Source organism: Pteronotus mesoamericanus, unplaced genomic scaffold, assembly GCF_021234165.1.
Source record: "Pteronotus mesoamericanus isolate MK-2021 breed Mesoamerican mustached bat unplaced genomic scaffold, CSHL_Meso_final scaffold_167, whole genome shotgun sequence".
Classification (NCBI taxonomy): domain Eukaryota; kingdom Metazoa; phylum Chordata; class Mammalia; order Chiroptera; family Mormoopidae; genus Pteronotus; species Pteronotus mesoamericanus.
In genome coordinates this window covers 1,909,334-1,924,832 of record NW_026555308.1, presented here as the reverse complement: position 1 = coordinate 1,924,832, position 15,499 = coordinate 1,909,334, and the positions used below count along the sequence as shown (strand labels likewise).

Below are 15,499 nucleotides of genomic sequence, written 5' to 3'. Positions count from 1 at the left end.
GGAATTTGGTCTATATACTGTTTATTAGGGGTTGGAGAAGAGCTGCCCTTTATACTGATTGCAGTCCAGGAGGTCTGGGGCCCATGTAGATCAGCTTTAAAGCCACACACAGGTTCTGGCTTATACTTTTGCTCCTAGTCTCTGAGCGGGACCAGAGGCCCCTGTCTGGGAGCCAGTGTGCCGGGGAGGGGATGGACGACTACTGTGAATGAATAAAACCTTGTCACACTTTCGTCCCTGGGCTAGAGCAGGCTGAGACTAGTTTGGGGCTCTGGGTTCCTCCCAGTTTTCTCCCTGTGGCCTAACAGGCCAACCTGGCAAGCAAGAGGAGAGGCTGGGAAGGAATCCCATCCTGGTGAGGATGATGCCTGGAGTCAGGTGAGGGTACGCAGAAAAAGGCTGCAATCAGGCAGACGCTGCAATCTTTTATTGGAGATGGGACAGTCAGGGGTTGGGGCCAGGCTCTCTCACTGCACAGCTTGTTCATTGGCACTGCTTCCTGAGTCCTGTGGCTTCATCACATCAGGCAGCTCTGGTGGGCTGGAAAAAGGCTCGATGCGCAGGGCTTCAAATGCATCATCTAGAGAGCAAAATAGGGAGAGCTAGAGGGACAGCCACTTCTTAGCACATACCCAACCTTGCAAAGTGTTTCCTCCACAACTCTGACCTCTACATCCAACTGCCTGGATTTAGAGGCCCTGCTGGAATGTCTCTCACCTCTACAGGGCCAGCATAACCCTGCTCACCCCCTGTGCTTGGCCTTCCAAGTAACTTTTAACATACTCTGAATAAAATACCAAATCTTGCCATCACATCTCTCCAATCACTTCTGCCTTGGGGGCCTTTGCACTTTGACCTTCAGGGTTCAACAAAAGCATCACCTCAGAGAACCCTCCCCCAGTCATCCCACATAAACAACCACTCTTCAGCCCAATGGCCTGTGCCTGGGGAGCACCTAATGAGCTGAAATGGACCTGTTTTCTTCAGAACAGCAGCTTTTCCTACCAGAACAGTGGCTCTAGGAAGGCCTTCTTGTCTTGTGTCCCAGTCACCTCAGCACAGAGCAAATGAACCCCCCCTTCACTTTTCTCCTGCACTTTTCCTCCCACCAGTAAGACTACCTAGCTCAAGGGTTCTGACTCCATTAGTGCCCCCTGCCCCAAGCTGGCCATGTCTGGTAAGTTTGGGTTGTCATAACTTGGAGGTGGGTGGGTCTACAAATAACATAGGTACAAAGGTCATCTCTGGTAGTGGTCAGACATGCTAAGCATTTTGTGATACACAAAACAACCACACACACATTTATCCAGTGCAGAATTTCAACAGTGCTGAAGACACCAAAGTCACAAACCCATAGTGACAATTCTTGCCTTCAGCACCCTTTCCCATTTTTTGTAAATAAAGTCTGGATGATGTCATTTAACACTTGAGATGAACACTGTCATCTCCCTCACTGAGCCAGTGACGAGACAGACCAATGTCTTGTCCTTCAAATCGTGCAAGGAAACCACTACTCATCCAGAAGTGTTTTTGCCTCTGAGGGAAGCAGAACAGTCACTCTACAGTCTACACCATAGCCCCTGCCATCTGTAAAAAACCTACTGTCTTCCAAGAGTTGCTGCAAGCCTGTAATGTGCCCTTGTCTGGCTTAGGAAGCACTACAGACAATGAGCTTTTTAGTCCTCACCTGTGCCCTTCAGAAGGGCACCCCTGTACAGAATCTGACCTGTATAAACTGCACCAGTTCTGCATCTGCCTTGGCCTCACTGTGAGGGTCAGCAGGAACCCACATAAAGGCCTTTAAGATTTCTGTTTGCTCAGCACTGGAAGGCTGGGGCCTGGTGTGCCTGTCACGGTGTCTAGTTCATGAATCTGCTTCTGAACCATAGCTCTCCATGTGACTGCTGTCAAGTTGGTCCATGTCTCCAAAATATGCACGGTAATATTTACTTCCCAGGGCTATCAAGAGGATGAGAGTACAATGGAGATAAAATGTAGAGCACAGGGCCAGGTACTCAGTAAGTCCTCAAGGTCCAAGATGGCGGCACTGGATGAGCCTAAACTTGTCCCCTCCCATTAGCAAACTCAAGTATACAATTATATAGAGAGCAATTACTCCAGCAAGAAAACTGAGGGCTGAATGAACAACTTCTGAATAACAAACGAGAAAGAACAGAGATTAGGAAGCCACAGAGCCCTCTAGGAGCCGCAGAAACTCTGGCCAAGGAGCTGGTGAGTGGCATTGTTTACATTCCCCTACACTTAACTGGGGCGGGGGAGGGGGCGCTCTATCCAGATACTTTGGCCTTCCCACAAAATCACCACTGGGTGTTCCTCCTACATTTCACAGCCTTTTGCCTCCCCACAGAGGGAACAAGCCAGGAACAGTGGGGTGTCACCACAAACCTCTGGCCTCCCTGTGGAGACACTAGTTGTTTCCCCAAAGTTGCTCATGTCTCCCTCCACCTTCACAGGGGTGGTCATGGGCTCCATCCAGGTGCTCTGCCTACTAGCAAGGTCCCCACAGTGTGTTCCCAGACACATCACCTGAGCCCACTTCAGCTCTGAACAAAGGGAGCAAGCAGATCAAAAGCATTACTACATGCACCTGGCTGCCCAACCCCACCTGGAGCCACTCTGGCTCAGTGTTGTTAGTACTCGAGATACCTCCTACCAGCCTGCCAAAACCAACCAGTACACACAGCCTACATAGGCCACTTCTACCTCGGGCTACTTTTTCAAGTCTAGGAGAGCTATTTTGTCTAATTCGTATGAACAAAGTCAAACAAAATGTAAAGAGAATAATATGTCTTAAATGAATGAACATGAAAAATCAACAGAAAAATACCTGAGACAAGTAATCTGCCTGATAAAGAAGTCCAATGGTCATAAGGATGCTCTCCAAACTTAGAACTTCAAGAATCAAGCACAACTTTAGAATACAGTAACCAAAATGAAAAATACATTAGAAAGAATGAAGAGATTAGTTAATACAGAATAGATGAGCAACCTGCAAGACAGACTAGTGGAAATCAACCAAAGCAGCAAAAACAAAAAAGAATTAAATGAGGACAGTTTAAAAAACGTCTGGAATAATATCAAGCACTTAAACATTCAAATTATAGGGCTCCCAGACAGAGAAGAGAGAGGAACAGAAACTTTACTCAAATAATGGCTGAAATCTTTCTTAACCTGGGAAACGGGCATTTAAGCCCAAGAAGCAGAGTTTCAAACAAAATGAACCCAAAGAGACCCAAACTGAGACACAGTAATTAAAATGGCAGAAGTCAGAGGATCTTTAAGGAAGCAGGAGGAAAACAATGAATTACCTACAAAGAATACCCCTTAAAGCTATCATCACCTTTCTCAGCAGCAACTTTACAGGTCAGAAGTGGCAGGACATCTTTGAAGTGCTAAATGGCACTTTAACTGAAACACAGAATAATTTACCCAGCAAGGTTATTTAGAATTGAAGGAGAGCTCAAGAGTTTTCCCAGAGAAGAAAAAAAGAAGTTCATCACCATTAAACCACCTTTATAAAAAATACTAAAGGGTCTCTCTAAGCAGAAAAGTGCATAACCTGAAATAAAATAATGAGGAAAAAAAATCAGGTAAAGACAAATACTGAATATATTAAATCAGACATGTAAAAAGCTACCACGAAAATTAAAAGAAAAAAGTATCAAACTCAGCTTAAACTACAATACTACAATAAGTAGAGGATATACAACACAGATCTAAAACATGACATCAATAACAAAGTGTAGAGGGTCGAGTAAAAATGTAGTCCTTATTAAATATATTCAAATTTAAACACTTATCAGCTTAAAACAGACTGATATAGATGATAGAGAATGATATACATAGACCTCATGGCAACCAGAAACCTACAAAAAGTATAAAAAGAACAAAGGGAAAGGAACCCAAACAAAACCAGCAAACTGACTTCTGGCCAAGATGGAGGTGTGGGTACATGCTCACATACAGCCCCACAAAGTGGTGAAGCAGGTTATCCCACCCTGGCGAATACCTAAGGCTCCATCCAGGTGCACCCAGACAGAAAGTCAAAGCAGCTCTACCTAAAACACAGAAACAAACACAGGGAGGCAGCCAAATTGAAGAGACAAAAAAATATGGCCCAAGTGAAAGAAGATCAAAACTCCAGAAGAACTACGTGAAACAGAGATAGCCAACCTATCATATACAGAGTTCAAAAAACTAGTGATAAAGATGCTCAGAGAATTCACTGAGTGCAGTAAACACATAAGAGAAGAAATGAAGCCTACACTAAGTGAAATAAAAATATGCAGGGAACCAACAGTGAAGGGAAGGAAGCCAGGGTTCAAAACAACGATTTGAAACATAAGGAAGAAATAAACAGTCAAGCAGTACAGAATGAAGAAACACAAGAAGAGAGTAAGACAACTCTGGAACATCACTAAAAGTGCCAACATCTGAATCATAGGGTTGCCAGCAGACCACGAGGGAAGAGATCCAGAGAAGGAACAGAGGAGAACTACAGAAACAACAAATAAACAAACAAAATGGCACAAAGTACACATTTATCAATAATTATGGTAAATGGAAATGGACTAAACGCTCCAATAAAAAGACACAAGGTGGCTAAATGGATTTAAAAAATAAATAAAAATGACCCAAACATATGCTGTTTACAAGAAATTCACTTCAAATCAGAAGATACAGACACACTGAGAGTAAAAAGATATCCCATGCAAATGGAAATAAAAAGAAAGCTAGGGTAGCAATACTAATTTCAGACAAAATAGACTCTAAAACAAAAAATGCAAAAAAAGGCAAGAACATTACATAATGATAAAAGGGTCAATCCAATAAGATACAACAGTCGTAAATATCTGTGCACCCAAAATAATAGCACCTAAATATATAAAGAAATTATTAATGGATATAAAGGCTCATATAGCCACAATAATATAATAGTAGGGTATTTTAATACTCCACTTGTATGGATACTCCACTTGTATGGATAGATCATCTAGACAGAAAACTAGTAAGGAAATAATGGACTTATATGTCAGATTGAATTAATATACATTATTAGAACATTTCATCCCAAAACTGCAGAATACACATTTATCCTCCAAGTGTACATGCGACAGTCTCCAGGACAGATCTATGCCACAAAACAAGCCTCAATACATTCAAGAATATTGCAATCATATCAAGCATCCTTTTAGTTGAAACTAAAATCAACTACAGGAAGAAAGCTGGAAAAAACACAAATCCATGGAGACTAGAAAACATGCTACTAAAAAACCGAAAGAGAAACACAAACAGGAAATCAAACACTATTTTGAAACAAATGATAATGAAAACACAACTTTTCAAAGTTTATGGGACACAGCAAAAACAATTCTAAAAGAGAAGTTCACAAAAAATCCCAAATAAACAATCTTATTCCACACTTGAAAGAATTAGAAAAAGAAGAATATGACCAGGCAGTTTCACAGGTGAACTTTGCCAAACATTCAAATTAAACCTATCCTCCTTACAATTTCAAAAAATTGAAGAGGAACTCTTCTAAACTCATTCAGCATTACCCAGATACGAAAACCAGACAAAGACATAAAAAGTTAAAAAGAAAAAAAAAAGAAAAACCATAAAAAGATACAAAAAACAAAAAAAAGGTTGGCAATACCCTTGATAAACATAGATGTAAAAATTCTCAACAAAACATTAGCAAACCAGATTCAACAATACATTAAAAGGATTATACACCATGACCAAGTAGAATTCATGTCAGGGATGCAAAATGGTCCAACATTTGTAATCAATCAACATGACACATCACATTAACAAAATAAAACATAAAAACCATATGATCATCTCCATAGGTGCAGAAAATGCATGAAAAAATTGAAATGCTTTTATGACAAAAACTCTCAGTAAAGTGAGTACAGAAAGAATGTACCTCAACATAGTAAAGGCTATATATGACAAATCCTCAGATAATATCATACTTAATAGTGAAAGCTTGTCTAAAATTAAAATGAAAATAAATGGAGCCACTGTAAGATGGGGCCAGAGCTGCCATGCCTGAGGAGCTGCCTTGTAAGTTTTATGCTTCAAATCTTTGGAACGTTACGGAAAAATAACCTTGGGACTGGGCCCAAAGCAACATTGTGCCCCAAAGAAATGTTTGAAAATATAACAAAAAAGCAGTTATTTTAACTACTGAAGAATATTGGATTGAAAATTAAAAAGCACTGTTTAGAATTAACATTGCTATGTTATTTGCACCAACAGAAATAACCTTTATATTGGTGTAATTGTTCCCCTTCCCTTTTCTTAAATACCCATTACCATTGTCTCCTATCAATTTGGGCTTTTGCATGAATCAGTGTTTCCCAAATAGCTATTCTTTTTCAATATCAAATAAATGCTTGTTGCCTCTCATTTTGAAAGGCTTTTTTATTTTTAGGTTAACAAGCAGAAGACCAGGACAAGGATGTCTACTATCACTACTTCTATTCAACATAGTATTAGAAGTCCTAGCCACAGCAATAACACAAGAAAAATAAATAAAAGGCATCAAAGCCGGAAAGGAAGAAGTAAAACTCTCATTATTTGCAGGTGACATGTGACTATATATAGAAAACCCTAAAGACCTCTCTCTCTCTCTCTCTCTCACACACACACACACACACACAAATGAATTCAGTAAAGTTGCACAGGACACAAAATCAATATACAGAAATCTGTTACATTTCTATATACCCATAACAATCCGAAAGAGAAATTAAGAAAACCCCATTTACAATTATGTCAGAAACATAAAATATCTGGAATAAATTTATCTAAAGATGTGAAAGACCTGTACTATGAAAACTATTAAAACACTGAAAAAATTGAAGTTACAAATAAATGGAAGGATACACCATGCTCATGGATTGGAAGGATAAATATTAAATGTCCGTACTACCTAAAACAATATACTGATTCATTGCAATCTCTATTAAAATACTAATGACATTCTTTTCAGAATTAGAACTAATTATCAAATGTATATGGAACCAAAGACCCCAAATAGCCAACGAAATCTTAAGATAAAAGTGGGAGGTATCACACTCCCTGATATCAAACTATACTAATGGAATAGAGAGCCCAGAAATAAATCCTCACTTATATGGTTAATTAATCTATAACAAAGGCAAGGGTATACAATGTCATAAAGTCAGTCTCTTTAATAAGTGGTATTGGGAAAACTGGGCAGATACATGCAAAAAAATATTTGATCACTTTCTTACATTGTGCACAAAAATAAGCTCAAAATGTATTAAAGACGGAAATGTAAGACCTAAAACCATAAAATACCTAGAGGAAAACATAGGCAGTAAACTCTAAAATCGCTGTTAGCAATATCATTCTGGATATGTCTCCTTGGGCAAGGAAACAAAAGAAAAAATAAGCAGAACTACATCACACACTAAAAAGTTTTTGCATAGCAAAAGCTATGATCAGAAAAACAAAAAGGCAACCAACTGAAAGATAAAAGATAGTTTCCAATAATATATCTCACAAGGGGTTAAAACCCAAAATTTGTAAGGAACCCACACAAATGGCCAACAAACATATAAAGACCCTCAACATCACTATTCAAATTAAAGCCACAATATGATATCACCTCACACCTGTCAGAATGGCTATAATCAACAAATAACAAGTGCTTTGAAGTAGAGAAAAGGGAACCCTCATACACTGTTGATGGGACTGTAAACTAGTGTCACTATGGAAAATAGGATGGAAATTCCTCAAAAAATTAAAAATAAGAGCCTGCTATATGACCCAGCAATTCCACTTCTGGGTATTTAGCCAAAGAAAACAAAAACACTAATTTGAAAAGATATATACACCCTTATGTACAGTACAGCATTACTAGTAATAGCCAAGATACAGAAGCAACTTAGATATCCATCAACAGATGAATGGATAGAGATGTGGTGTGTTCTCTCTCTCTCTCTCTCTCTCCCCCTGTCTCTCTCTCTGTCTCTCTCTGATACATTACTCAGCAAGAGTAATGAAATTTTGCCATTTGTGACAACATGGATAGACCCAGTAGGTACTATGCTAAATGGAGTTGAGACAGAAAAACCCCTTATAATTTCACTCATATGTGGAATCTAAAAAGAAAACAAAGTAAATGAATAAATGAAACAAAACAGAACCACAGATTTAGAGAACAAGTTGATAGCTGCCAAAGTGGGAGAAGAGTGGGAGGATAGGAATAAAAAAAGGAAAAAAACCCTCCTCTGTAAATGTAAGCTGGTATCATGAATAGGGATCTTTGAATCCTTCATAAAATATACTTAAATTTCTACAAGCATCTTGTTTGCTTCTCTTTTTTGTGTGTGGGGAAACAAATACACTGTCACAGGATATTGCCTGATGTTTGTGGACTGGGAAAACATCATCCTGGAGGCTTAGAAGAACAACTGCAGGCTCCCTGTCAACCCCTTTCTTTGGCTGTTCTACCCTCTCTAGCTGTCCCTCTCACCTGCCCGGAAGGCCAGTCCCACAGTGGCTGGGGCCTGTGGCCGAGCTGTTTGACTGGTGAAGCCACACTCGCCCAGTGTCTTGCCGTCATCCAGAAGTTGGTCATCCTGAGGAGAGAGGCAGACAGGGTCTCAGGAGAGGCCCCAGGAGGGTCAAGTCCCAAAGACTTCACTGGTCAGCAACTACAGTGCACATCAAAAGGGGTAGAAAGACTGCCCAAAGTAGGGCCCTGGACCACCTAAGTTTATCAAGCAGTTTCCAAGGCTACACTCAAAACTTTCCAAATCAGAACCTCCCAAGGTAGGGCTCTGGAATGGTTTTTCCCAAACTCCAGGTGAATCTAATTCCAAGAAAGTGTGACTCAATCTGACCACAGGCAGACATGGTTTGACTCCCAGCTCTGCCACCTTGGACGAAGTCATCTTTTTGATGTGAAGTTTCCTTATCTGTAAAATGGGAAGTACTGGAATTCCCAACTAGGGGGAGCCAGGAGGTGTCACTAAGTAGTACAACATGTGGAATTATCACAGATGGCAGGAAGGGTCCTTATTAGAGAAAGCGCCAGTAAAGGAAAAAAGGCCTTTAGAGACCAAGGGAGTGGAGGCTCGGCCTGGAGCAAAATGTTCATTTCCCCAGTTTCCAGCCATTATCAGATCAGTGCTCTTAGGTGAGGGACCTCATGCTGCCAGAGACTTGAATCAGGGGCTGACACACCAAGCTCCCCAATGAAAACCCAAAATCACAAGCTATCCTTGCTAAGTAACTACAGTTGGCTGTAACAGAAAAAGGGTGTGGGGTTTTTAGAACATCAGCAAGTTGGGGAGTAATAAACAGTTATTGTGTGAAGAGCTGGTGGGACCTGACTCAGCCAGACACCTTTCATTTCTTTGTATTAAGGAGTGCCTGGGGGGACCCGGGGCGGTGCAGTGTCATTCTGATGAACATGCATAAGACTAAGGATATGCGGTCCCAAATCCTGGCTCTGCCAATGACCTTGGGCTGTTAAGTGGTCCCCTCGCCGGGGCTCAGTTTCCTTAATAAGAGAGCAGGAATATGAAGAGCTAGCACCTCCCGGGTGGAACTGCTGTCGGGATCAGATGCGATGCTGGCCCTCGGCGCTCAACACAAGGCCTGGCACGCGACTTTAAAGCCATCCTTACCGAGACCTTTCGTGTGGCGAGCGCTACCGGCGCTTCATCTCCCCGAGTCCGAACAACAGCCCACGCCGGGGAATTTGGGCCCCGGCGTCTACTGTTTACATAAACGATGAGGCCGTCGTGTGCTCATAGCCAGGCTCGGGGCGGCGGTTCCGGGCAGCGCGCATCCCTATCCCCAGCTCTCGCCAGCTCCCCGCCCGCCCGGAACCGGAGGGGCCGCACCTTGTATAGCCGCTGCTCGTCGGGCGGCCGCTTGAGGATGCCCTCGACGATGCGCTTCAGCTCGAACACGGTGCTCGACTCCTTGGCGTCCGTGAAGATGGTGGTCTTGTGGCGCCGGATCATGAGGAACACGTCCTGGGGGCAGCGGGCTGGCATGAACGCGGAGCCGGGGCCCCCCCGCGCGGCCCGCTGCCCCCACCGCCCCCGGCCCAGCGCCCCTCCCCCCGAAGCCCGCTCACCATCGCAGCGGCTGCCTCTCCCACTCGACGCGCCGGCGCGGCCGCGCTCCGCCCCGTTCCCGGCGGCCCGCGCGCTGGCCTCCCGAGCGACCCGCGCCTGGCGGCCCCACCCCCGAAGACCCGCCCCACGGTCGCCATTTTAGGTGATCAAAAAGCGAGTGGCTCGGGTCCTATGGCCGGTCGCCATCTTGGCGCCGTAGCGCGGCGCGGTGCAGTTGGCAGGGTGGGTGAGGTGGTGCGAGTCGATCAGGGACCGAGCTCGGGGGACGTAGGAGAGGTGGCGCCATCTTGGGGGTGACAGAGGCGACGTCCATCGGGTAGGCCCGAGCCTAGACCCGGCCTTCCTTTGTTGATATGGGAAGCTAGCTTCACGAGCGCAGGGTGCTCTCACATCCCAGGGAAAGTGAATGAATAATGTGCTTCTTGGCCACCGAGGACATTTGCATCTCAGTGAGACCTGGCCTGCCATGTTGAGGGTGAAGCCAGAGGGCAGTTCACTCCGGGGCTCCAGTTGATGTCACTACTCAGCCAAAAAGCAGACACAAGGATTGGATTATAGTTCTGCTTTTATTAACATCAGAGGCTAGCAGTCTGAGAAAACGGTGCGTTAAAACCCTAACCTCAACCTTACCTTGAGCTTTCAGAAACAAGTTTACATATGAGAAATTGGGAGGGGCAAGTTGCTAGGGGGAGCGCGCACGGGCTGTTTCTTTTGGGAAGAGCAGCTGAAAGGGAAGTCACCAGCCTCCTCCCAAACTGGCTCATCTGTTCCTGTGTTCCTTTTTTTAAAAAAATTTTTCAGTCACGTTTACTCTAGTAACAGTTGTCTCAATTTTTCCCCCTTTAACCTCCTCCCCCCATCCCACTGTTTGCGTTAGAATTCCTCTTCCTCTGTCTCCCCTCCCCATGCCCCCACCCCCACCAGGCCTGCGGTTTAAAGGCCAGGGAGGTTGTGTATTTTCTGGTTAGGAAAGATTAAGGTCTTGCACTCAAGTGTTTGGCTTTAATTTCCCTGATGACCCACCAGGAACAGCCAAGCTGTACCTTACATGGATGGCCCTCAGTCAGGGGGAAAGAGCAGCCTGGAGTTCTGTACCACCCTAGTCCATAGACTCACACTGCCTGGACTGGCCTGCAGTAACCCAGCAGTGACCACCTGGTACAACTACTTCCTCTCCTCGGAGAAAAAAAGGGACAAGGCTTCAGCCTCTGTGGGGGCAGCTGCACTTGGGCACGTCCCACCAGGCTGCACCTTTGATGATGGCCTTCTGGTTCCCTCTTTACCCACTGCTGCTGTCAGCTCCAAAGATTGGATTTTGGATTTTCCAGGTTTTATTCCTTTTTTTTGTTTGTTTGTTTCTTCAGCTCTAGAAACTGAGCTGTATCTACAGGGATGGGTGATTCTTGGCCTGGGAATGAAGTAGCAGGTCCCAGGCACATGAAGCTGGGTGAGGAGCTGAAAAAGGTCTAAACCAGTCTCTAGATACAGGTGTTGGGGGTCCTTGGCCTGGAGGTTCTGGCCAAGGCTAGGACCAGCCTGATTCCCCCTGGGCATGGATGAATAGGTGGGAGAGCAGAAAGAGAGCAGACTCTCCAGCCAGGCCTGCCTGGGGGTTCCTGGTCCCTTTTTGGGCAAAGGGTATAATGCCCGGTGGCTCAGACTCCTGAGCTTGGTGGAGGCCTACCCTGCCCCCAGGTACCTCCATTGTGGTAGGGTAGAATCTAGATTAGTTTCCTACTTTTGTATAACCAATGACTACAAACATAGCAGCTGTAAACAACACAAATTTATTAAATAACAGCTCTGTGGCCCAGAAATCTGGGTGGGCTCAGGTGGGTTTTCTTCCAAGGGTCTCACCAGGCTAAAATCAAGGACTTGGCCTGGTGGGCTCTCATTGGAGGCTGGGGGAAGAATTTGCCTCCATGCTAGGTCAGGCGTTGTCCAGATTCAGTTCCATACAGTCATGGTACTGAGGTTTCCTTTTTCCTGAAGGCTGTGAACCAAGGCTGCCCTCAGCTCCTGGAGGCTGTTTGCAGTTCTTTTCCACACGACACTTTCCCACTCCTCTCCCCCACCATCTTCAAAGCTAGAAATGGAGAACCATCTCCTTGGAGCTGAATGCCTCTACACTTCAAATCTCCCTGGCTTCCGCCAGGAAAAGCGGGGCACGCAGGCCAGACTGGGAATGTCACTTGCCCGTGGGTGCCCAGGCCCAGACCTGGCTGGAGCTGAGGAAGATAAATGAGCAGAAAGAATGGCAGGGTTGTGAGACCCGTGACACATGGGAGGCTCCTGGAGCAGGGCTGACAGCTCGGTTTTGGTGAGCCCAAAGGAGAAGGCAGGGGTTGGACAGATCGATGGACGGATGGCCCCTTAGCTTTATCAGGCCTCTGAGCCTCTAGTCAGAAGTGGCCAGGGTGGGGGATGTGCAGGTTTCCAGAGGGACCAAGTAGCTGAGGGACCCCAGCATCTGACTGCAGGTCATTGTCATCACATCAGAGGCCGAGGCAAGCCTAACTCCAGCAGTTGTAAATGGCTTCTTTGGTATGTACACCTGGACTGTAGGGCAGAGGCAGCCCTTGCCCCAGCTCACCATCAGACTTCAAGCAGGTCAGGGGTCCCCCAAAATCACCCTGCAGGAGAAGGACAATCTTAGGTCCCAGCCCTCTGGAGACTATGATATCAGTCCTGTGGCTCTAGACCCTCAAGTGGTGCTTCTGGGTTGAGGGCCAGGATGCTGAACCTGGAGGTGCTACCTTCTGGATCCTGGGTTCAAGGGAAGTAGGGTGATGGGCACAGGAGCATGGACTCCAAAGGCTCGAGGCAGCTTCACACACCTGACAGGCATCCTTATGGTCCTAGATGTAGCCAGCGCACAGGTTCCCTGGTAACACTATATGCTCAGCATGAGGCACATTGGTGCCTACGTGGTAGAAGTAGTCACAAGTATGTGCATCCAGCAATGGCGCTTACTCCCTGAAGATGCTGCCACTCTAAGAGTGGTACTGGGGGAAGAAGGGAGACTTATGAGAGATAAGAGAATGTGTGGAAGCAAGCAGGGGTGGGTGGGAGAAGCCTCACCTGAGAATCTTTTTTTTTTTTTAATATACTTTTTAAAGATTTATTTTTAGAGAGAGGGGAAGGCAGGGAGAAAGAGGGGAAGAGAACCATCAATGTGTGGTTGCCTCTTACATGCCCCTAACTGGGGACCTGGCCCACAACCCAGGCATGTGCCCTGATTTGGGAATTGAACCTATGATTCTTTGGTTCGCAGGCTGGTACTCAGTCCACTGAGCCACACCAGCCAGGGCTCACCTGAGAATCTTAATTTTCCAGGATGGGGAGTAGGTTTGGGTGCCTGAAAGTACCACTGGGTCCCAACAGTGAGGCAGTGGTGGGTGGGATTCTGGCTCAGAGGGAGGTGGAAGGGGAACTCCTGGCCCTCCTGCCCCTCCCTCTACCTCACCTGGGAAGAGGATGCCCCAGCCAGTGACCCAACACAGTGTACCCGGTGGCGGAAACCGGCAGCGCAGCTGCAGCTGCAGCAGCAACAGGTCGCGGGCCTCGCCTTCAGAGTAGTCTGGGGTAGAGGGGAGCAGCATTCTCTGCACAAGTGCTGAGAGAGTGTGGAGCGAGGTGGAACCCAGGTGTAGCAACCTGAGGAGAGAGGGGCATGGTACTCCAGCAGCCACGCCTGCCTGCGTGACAGGAGGAGGGCTGCTTACAGAAGTCCCTCCTCCAACCCCAGTAAGGCTCAAGTCCCTCTGTCTCACTGGAGACAGCACCGGTCCCGGCGCCTCCACCAGGTGGTGCCCCATTTTCCCTGGGCCTTGCTTCCAGCTCTCCCCTGCCTCACATCCCCATATCCCCCTTGTTCGAGCCTGGTGGCTGGCCGTTGACCTTGGGAAGCAGTGCGCTGCTGTCAGCACCCACAGCGAGGGGGGGTGATGAGCGAGCTCACACCCATGCAGCCCATGGTGCGGGATGCTCACCTGCTAGGCCACTCTCCAGCCCCCACGATCCGATTGGACACACAAGGCTGCCCGCAGGCTGCGAGAGGGCAAGAGGTAGGGCAAGGGATGGTAGAGGACTGAAGGCCTTGGAGGGGAGGGGCAGGGAGACAAAGGGCCAAGGTCATGGAGGGGTTCATTCTAGGGTGGGGATGGGGACCCTGAGGCTACCTAACCTTAAGACTCCAGCAGCTCCTGGAGGTGGAAGTAGGGAAGGCACTGGATTATGGGTTTGGTGTCAGATAACAGGTTGAGGGGAAGAGAGGTTACAGATTAGGAAGGAAGATGAAACATATTTGTTGCATTAACCTGGTGTCAGGGTTTCTTACAACCAGTTGCCCAATTTAACACTCCCCAGAGCACTGTGAAGTGGAGACTTACACCCATTACTCACATGAGCACATCTGAGTTTGGAGAGCCCAAGGGCAGTGAGAGAGAGAATTTGAACACTTGAAGCCAAAATTAGGATGCCCTGAAGAGTGCTCTAGGTGAACCAGGCCAGAGAGGGGTGAGATGGGACATCTTGTAGCAAAGGTCCCTGTGGTCAGCACCCAAAGCCCCTGCCTGACACTCACCGAGCAGCACCAGCAGCAGTAGGAGCAGGACCTGGAGATAGGAGGCCCCTCTCATTCTGTCTTCAGGACTGGGTTGGGTAAGGGTGGGAGCCTGCAGAGAGGAAGGGAGAGTCCTAGCCTAGAGCAGTAGCTCCCCCGCAGAGGCCCTTCTGTCTTCCCTCAGCCCCTAGTTTGTCCCAGACTTATCTCCATGGCCTAGGCTCTGTTTCCCAGGCCCCAGGGACCACCCCTGCCCCTCGTCCACTTTGAGACCTGGGCACCCTAGGCCTCCAGGCAAGCCCTGGAGCCCGGCCCCTCCCCCACCCGCTATTTCCATTGCCCAGCAGCTTTCCCCACGCGCCCTGGCAGCCCCTGGACCCTGCTCTCACCCTCACAGTCTGGCACCCTCCCTGCTGACTGGGCAGAGGAAACAGTTGGGGCTTAACAGGCCAGGAGGGGGCAGGGCCCTGTCCAGGGGGTAATTAAGGAGACCAGGGAGGGGCTGTGGCTTCACCTGTCCAGCTTCAAACAAAGATGTTTGAGCAGCACTTTCAAGGTAACAGGAAAAGGATACACTGCAATTCTCAAAAGAAGCTTGGTTTGGTCTGCGGTGCTGAGAAGTGGGGGCAGGAGCCTGGGCCCAGCTGAGCAAGGGCAGCGAGGTGGGGGTGGGGGGTGGGGGGGCCTGCAGTCAGCCAGGAAGCTCTGGAGAATCCTTGGCAGCTCACCTCCAAACCTGACCTCGGCAAGGCACCTGAGTACTATTGTTCTGTGTAGAAATTCC

The 15,499-nt window shown here is 46.8% G+C and overlaps 2 protein-coding genes across 3 annotated transcripts; both read right to left on the bottom strand.

Moving 5' to 3' along the window:
• Positions 1 to 11: 11 nt before the first annotated feature.
• Positions 12 to 10,220, bottom strand: ELOB (elongin B). 2 transcript variants are annotated; one of them, XM_054589463.1, is made up of 4 exons: positions 10,151 to 10,220; positions 9,912 to 10,046; positions 8,534 to 8,639; positions 12 to 580 (listed from the first exon to the last, which is right to left on the bottom strand). In XM_054589463.1, the coding sequence occupies exons 1-4, from the start codon at positions 10,151 to 10,153 to the stop codon at positions 468 to 470; spliced, it is 357 nt and encodes a 118-aa protein (XP_054445438.1). In that variant the 5' UTR covers positions 10,154 to 10,220; the 3' UTR covers positions 12 to 467. The 2 variants fall into 2 exon arrangements, with proteins under 2 accessions (XP_054445438.1, XP_054445437.1); XM_054589462.1 differs by lacking the exon at positions 10,151 to 10,220 and having other exon boundaries at positions 9,912 to 10,082.
• A 2,444-nt stretch (positions 10,221 to 12,664) lies between these two features.
• Positions 12,665 to 14,791, bottom strand: LOC129083280 (serine protease 33-like). Its single transcript, XM_054589134.1, is given in 6 exon segments — positions 12,665 to 12,784; positions 12,989 to 13,121; positions 13,123 to 13,156; positions 13,618 to 13,808; positions 14,144 to 14,201; positions 14,737 to 14,791. Coding segments are annotated over 6 exon segments (591 nt in total).
• Between the last annotated feature and the right edge of the window lie 708 nt (positions 14,792 to 15,499).